Source organism: Melanostigma gelatinosum (assembly GCF_949748355.1).
Source record: "Melanostigma gelatinosum genome assembly, chromosome: 14".
Taxonomy (NCBI): domain Eukaryota; kingdom Metazoa; phylum Chordata; class Actinopteri; order Perciformes; family Zoarcidae; genus Melanostigma; species Melanostigma gelatinosum.
The window spans coordinates 11656158-11663270 of NC_136647.1; the positions used below are offsets into that span (position 1 = coordinate 11656158).

At 43.2% G+C, this 7113-nt stretch overlaps 1 protein-coding gene across 5 annotated transcripts in view; it reads right to left on the reverse strand.

Moving 5' to 3' along the window:
- LOC306787788 (neurobeachin-like) overlaps positions 1–881 on the reverse strand; it is a gene marked incomplete at its 5' end in the record, with an annotated part of 83335 nt that extends 82454 nt beyond the window's left edge. For all 5 annotated transcript variants that reach the window (XM_079283067.1, XM_079283066.1, XM_079283069.1 and 2 more), the window contains one exon: positions 585–881. In XM_079283067.1, the coding sequence (XP_079139193.1) occupies positions 585–881 (297 nt within the window). The remainder of the gene's footprint in view (positions 1–584) is intronic.
- Positions 882–7113: the final 6232 nt, after the last annotated feature.

Consider the following 7113-nt stretch of genomic DNA (forward strand, 5'->3'; position numbering starts at 1 on the left):
TGTTGTTTCAGTTGCTCCACAGACAGTGCATGCCTCAGTGTTTTCGTTCTTTAGGGGAAACGAAATAATTCCGTTTGGAGTCTCGGGTGTTGTGCGCAACATTGTAGCCCTTCTCCGTGTGCTGGAACCTGCCAATGCATCACTTCAGGGTACATATCGGGGTCATGGAGAGAATAGCCTGCACACACTTTCCCCTGTGCACTACAGTTTTAAACTGCAAACGTGTTTTCCTTGTTGCACCGCAACACTGGTAATTTAGTCAACAATGGCTGGTGATCAGACTACCCTTCATGCCTTCGTGGGGTCACATGCTTTCCTTTAGGTTCCTCTCTAGGCTTTACAATAATACAGCTTCAGCCTATTTATCCCCCAAAACACACACACACAGCCTCGTGAATGCTCTTTTTTTTAAATCAGAAAAAGAAAACCCCCACATCCCATCCTCCGAACAAACAAATGACATCATTTTCTGAAAGCCACACAAACCATGGGAGTGAAGCATCGTAAATAAAACATAGCGGGTTAGCACAGCACTGTGCTCTATGGCTGCCTTTCTAACAGTTTTGATCATGTTTTACACTCACCAGGTTCAGCACCGTCTCCACGATGTCCCTGTTGCTAACCTCCCCGACCTGGATCAGGCCCACCAACACCGCGAATTTCATCTGGATATTCCTGATCGGGACAGCGGGGTTGATCACCCCGGCCGGGAGGACCATGGAGCCGGCTGAAGACACCATCCTTTCCCCGGTGGCGCCGGAGCCAGCGCCCGCGGCGACCCGCTGGACGGAGGAGCCCGGCGGCGGATGGGAGTCTCGGTCTGTGTCCGTGAGCGAAGAAGTAGACCCCGGTGGTGCTGAAACCGGCTTCTCGCTCGACATTTCCCCTTGGAAACAGGGAGGAGAGGAGCGGTCGCCGCTGTCTCTCACACCTGGTCTGCAAGCTCGAGCGTCCGCTGCTACACAAAAACCATCCACTGCGCAGAAGACAAACAAGGCAGAGCGGTGTTTCTAAAGCCCTCTGAAGTCACTATCCTCCTGGAAATGTGTCGGGATTCATAGGGCTGGAAAAAAAAGGGATGGAGGTTTGACAGAATGGTAGCCTCCGCTTCTTTCTCTCTCCTCTCTCTGTCTCTCTCTCTCTCTCATTGGCAGGTTGCAGTCAGTGCGGTCGTCGAGGAGAGAACGCCATGTTGACGCCCCCTGTCTGCGGCAGCGCGCGCTAGCCACACATGCGCACTCGGTAGCTTTCTGGTAGGGCGCTGAAGCGGAATAACATGGAGCCATCCGTGCATGGGTTCATGCAGATATAACAGTGGCACCTGAACAGCAGTGATTTGTTTTTGTTTTGTTTTGTTGTTTCTATTTGAATGTTTTTACTGTTGAATGGCTCTGGAGATGTCAATGTGGAAAAGTAAAGACGAGCTGAATACAGTGATTTAAAAAGAAAAAGCAACAATAAATACTGGTGGGCATATTGTAGGTGCAGTAGAGGGGCAATTCATATTGAGTTCAAGCTGTTTAGGGAGTCTGGCTTCCAGACAGAGCCTGTTTGTAAATTCAGAAGCCATCTGTCCCACTTATTTCTGTCCCTATCACCTTTGTTTCCTTCACAGGTTTGCTCTTCGGACACTCACCTGAAGATTTTGCATGATTTTCTTACCTCTGTTCCTCTTTTTCTAATGTCCTCACCTCTTTTTTTACTTTCCTGCAATAATTTCTATCATCATTTTTACATAGCATTGCTATTTCTTACAGGCCCTAATGTGGAATATATCACCTTCAAACAATTATGTCTTTATGTAGCAAGGAAAATCAATGCACTGCGAGCAAACTGCTCTCTTTATGAGCACTATTTTATTTGTTTCCTTCAGGCTTAAAACCAGCGCCACACATGCACATGCACATACATATCATATGCAAACAGTTATGTTTGCAAGTAGTTCATGGATACAGTTTGGATGGTGCTACAATGTCCTGCATGTTTCACCGTGTCTGGACCTTTATCTTTCAATTTTTTTGATGTCGTGCTCTCAGTATTATTGACTCACAGGTCCAGCCGGTGTCTCTCATACACACATACTCACTAATTGTACAGACCGTGGCCACTGGTTCGCTACCTGTGTGCGGACATAAGCCTGTTTCACACTCCTTGTGTTCTTCCAACAGGACACATCTGCTGCGTAGGATTCCCATTAGCAAAGCAACTATAGAGGCTGATTCATCTGTCTGAGTGTATTTTCATATAGGCAGTGATGCCAGTCTCTTTGATGTCTCGCTCCCAATCTTTCTTGAGATGCTGTTGACAGGGGGGACAAGGTGAGGGAGTGACATTTTCTGGCTGTGTGTGTGTGTGTGTTTCACATCATGCATGTGCGCACATGAGATCATGAGAGAATCTTACAGATTAGCACAGAGAGAGGCCATGTCTTTTTTTCTTCTTCCTAAAACCAGTATTCGGCACAAAGGAAATGAAGGAGACAATCACACACTTGCACACGAATGCTTGCATCTGTTACACTTCTCTCACACACAGAGAAGCTATTTCTGAAACAAACACATGCTATCTCGCTGTCAGTTGCGCACACACTTGGGTTCACATGCACACACACGGACACACACACAACCACAATGGCAGGCTCTCTCTCTCGCGCACAAACACACTCCTCTTTGTTTTCAGACAAAGGCTTGCTTCTGCAGCTTTGTCATGATTCCACAAAAGACTTCTTTAGCATAAAGAGAGGTCTTAACCGGGATCTGCTTTGTGATTGGGTAAAAGCACTAACATTGTTCTTCTCTCCCTCTCTCTCTCTCTCTCTTTCTCTTCCACCATCTCTTCCCCCTCTCTCACCTCCAGCAGAGGTGCGTTGCTTGTGGGCAGTCCATCAGTTTCCTCTCTGTTCTGTTGCACCTTTGTAGAGAAGTGTGGAGGTAGTACCAGTGTCCTGTGGGGGTGATGATCACAGTGCTGGAGCTTCCAGCGGGGACCGGGACACAGTGAGGTGAGCAGAAGAGGTGGCATCTATCAGAAAGGGTTTAATCAGTGGGGAACGGACTAAATCTTGGCGATTTTCTGCGGTTACAGTTATATTTGGTTTGACAAGTATTAGCGGTTGTCTTTTAAATGACTTATAATTCTGTCAATGCCTGGAAAACAAATGACACAACATTTGTTTGGAGTTAAGAGAGCAGGATCAAGATCCAAAGGTTTTAATTTAAGATGTTACTTTGTCTATTCTGCTTCAGAATCTCTGTCGCTGCTGAACAGTAGAAAAGCAGACTTGTTGATGTACAAAGGGCTGACCTCAGACAGCAACACAGGTAATAACTTCCTGTTTTCAAAGACGGATGTGAGTCATCATCAAGATGGCTGTGTACGTGTGTGTGTGTGTGTGTGTGTGTGTGTGTGTGTGTGTGTGTGTGTGTGTGTGTGTGTGTGTGTGTGTGTGTGTGTGTGTGTGTGTGTGTGTGTGTGTGTGTGTGTGTGTGTGAGATAGATTAATAGGGATGGGAGATGGACAGAAACTGATTATAGAACTGGCACAACACAACAACTTGCTGTCTCTTTGCATGTAATCCGTCAGTTATACAATTTCATATTATTTCAGCGAACATATAACATTTTACCGAGGACAAACATTTGATCAAAACTCGAATGAGCTGAATTAGGTTATAGGTTTTCTTTTCAGCCGTAAATTTTGCCAGTTTCTAAATGATTGTTTATCTGTGTTTATCAAACATGACAACCCTGTGGCTCTCATATTGTTAAGATGGTTCTAATCAAGATAAAATATTATCATCATTTCTTTTCAGTCTTATGTTCTGCGATCTTATCTTTTGGATTGTTTTCCTTTGATGTACAGCACAAAAACATTAATATTAAACAGTGATTTAGTGTCAGCCTTTGTTTCCTTTGTTTGTGTATTGTATAATAAAGTCAGGCAATTCATTGTGTAGAAATCAAGAAAATCACATTCTTGAAAACTTAGTAATAGACTAAAAGACTTTAAGTCTTCACTCATGAGGTCATTAGACAATATTTTCTCATTGCTGCTTTACTTAGATCCTCTGCAATCTTGCAACTAAATACTTTAGTAGGTCATATTCCCTCTCCAAGTCAATCCGTTACTGTAATACTGGTGGAATTGCAGAGGACAATCCTCAAAGGACACCACAAAGTAGCTTATGAAAGTTTTAAAGATAAAGAGTGCCCATGAATAAGTCTGAAGGAAAGAGAGAAAAAAGAGGTCATCCTCGCTAAAAATCTCATAACCTCAATATCGGTCACTGTCATGTTTGAGGGATTACACACTCCTCCATCGGTTAAGAAGATTACACCATATTTGCTCTTATGAATCCCTTTCAAGAAACCCTCTGAACCCAGAAGTGTGCAAAGATGAAGATTTAAACAAGCTTCTTTTGTCTCAGTCAAGGAAAAATAGCCATTTTGAAAATGTCACAGTTTCTCATTTTCATTATCCGAGGCAGCGGTTTGTAGTAACACTCCCTTTGTTCTGGAGAGCCGTCACCAGGGATGAAGGAGCCGATTCTTTGACAGGGTTCACGACCTGGGACCAAGGACGTGGCTCTTTGACTGGGCTGCGACGCTGGGCTCCTGAACTGTGCTCGTTGCCATAAATAACCCAGCTGAGATGAAACCGGCACTTCAGTTTGATGGAAAAGCCCAGGTACAGTATGCGTCCCTGACGGCTATCCAGTTTGAAAGGCCAGCTCTGAAAATGTGTACACCAGAGAACAGTGAACAGTGTACGCACAAACACGTCTGCTTGTTAGCAGCATCGGCACTTGTGTTGTTAGTACACGTGACAATGATCCATATGGCTCAATCTCTTCAACCCCGTGGCCCCTCAACCCCCTGATGAGTCAATTATTATGCAGCCAAGCGTTGTTCAAACCCGCAGAACTTTATTTAAAATTCCAGTCAAGATTTCCATCAAATCTGTCAAGCTGAATCACTGCATAACCAGATGCACAGCACCAGAATTTACTGTGAGTATAGAGATTTACTCAACACAAAAGTGTGAGTGAGCTTCAGGACACTGTGGGTACACATCCAACCAGATACCTGCAGACAGATACAAACAGCAACTAGCTGGTGAATAGAGTGGAGCATTTCGCAACTCGAGAGCCAGATATTTCCCTCAGTAGTTGGTGGCGACAGAGCTAAAGGAGAGTGAGTGTTGGACTCATGCACCAGGTGTCCAGAAGCAAAACTCCAAATGGATGACAAATACAAAGCACATTGTGATATTTTGTGTGTGTTTCAAGTGTGAAACAATAAAATCATGCATCATTTTATGTTCTCAAAAACCTATATCTTAAGATACCGCAGAGTTGTCACTGTCAGCCTATACCAACAATCAGACCAACTGAAACCCTGACACTCACACGCCAGAGTCTGTGCCTCTCACAGAGCTAAGCATCCAATTTTCTCGAAAATAATTACGAGGCAATCTTTGTAAAACCTGGAGGGTCATTTAGCAACAGTTGCCGCTGTTATGATGGTATTTTCAGAATCGTCAAAGACTGTTACCATCTGGAAAACAATCTCTTTTTCCTAATCGGAACGAAGAATGTTGTGTTCGTGGTTTACAAATAGAGAAAATACGACATAAGTCAATTTTGGCATTCTCAATTTTTCAAGCAATAGTCGGAAAAATATTTTTTCATTCAGTTGGTAAAAGGATTCTGAAAAATACCTTGAGATCAGTCGTAAGTGCTGGAAAGAAAGACCTTCTGGGCTTTTCAAAAATTGCTGGGCAATTATTTTTCAGAAAATTAGTTATTTAACTCAAATAACAGCAGAACATGAGAGGCACAAACTCTGTTGTTGCGTAATCCCAACAAGTTTTCAAGTGAGGCACCTGGGTCCATGAGCCTGAGAAACATCCAGCAGACCTATCTAACAGCAATTAATTGATTCTTCAAAAACAGATGCAACACCATCTTCAGCCCAGGAGTGTAAAGTGCCCGATACCCCTACTAATGGCACCCTCGATCAAGCCACACCCATCTTCGACCGCATTTTGTTCTCAACCACGAACCTGTTAGGTGTCGTGACTGCATCTTAAGCGGTTGTGAGGCTACTGCGGATCTGACCACATTTTGCCATAATGACACACACACACACACACAGAGACTCACAGGATGAAAACAATACCAGTGTTGCGGTAATCAATCATTCTATGCACTGCAGAATTTGGATAAAAATGTCTACTGCATGTCATACTGTATACTAGGGGTCAGTAACCTTTTTGATATGAAGTGCTATCAACATTAAGTGTAATTATGACACCACATCAAATTTAGAATGTCCAATGAATCTGTCATTTTATTCCATTCACATAAGCAACGTGCAGCAGCATTTAGAAAAAATATTGTCATTGTTTAATGATTTTTTTTTACTCTCAGAAACTTATGAGCACATCTCTGGTAAACACAAGATTTAAAATGGTGCTTTTGTGTGATGCTTTGTGGAGAAACTCAGTTTTACAGATCTCCAGATTAAATCAACTAAATCGATAAATTGACAGATTTGCGTGTTCGTCGACAAAGAATTTCTTTGGCTGAGGACAGTCCTATTGTAATTATACGAGAGCACTACAGGAAAGCTGCCGTCCTTATGAAAACATCCACATCTGAGTTGAAATCACTAACCCGACCAACCTTCCATCAATCTTGTTCATCAGCGAAAACATTCAAATGAGCAGCGCTTTACTGAATTTGTCCACGTTGTGTTACAATAAACCTGCTTTTCTTGCTGTTGAGGTTTCTATACCGATGTATACAACGCTTCTAAACCTGCAAGGATTGTCCTGACAACTTGACACATCTGTAATGACTGTTCCATGGTCTTGCCATAAAAGTTAGAAATGTAATCAGGGACCTTAACCTTAATTAAGTTCATATGAACTACTGCAGTACTTCGTACTTAATGTAAACCACATCTGCATGGGTATCTGGTCCCCTTATGGCACAGAATTAGATCAGGGTTATTTATCTGACGCAGTCTGTGCAGCAGTGTTGAGGTCACATTTGCTATAAAACAGACTCAATTGCTAACAAGCTCCAGCTGTGGACCTGATGTACTGAA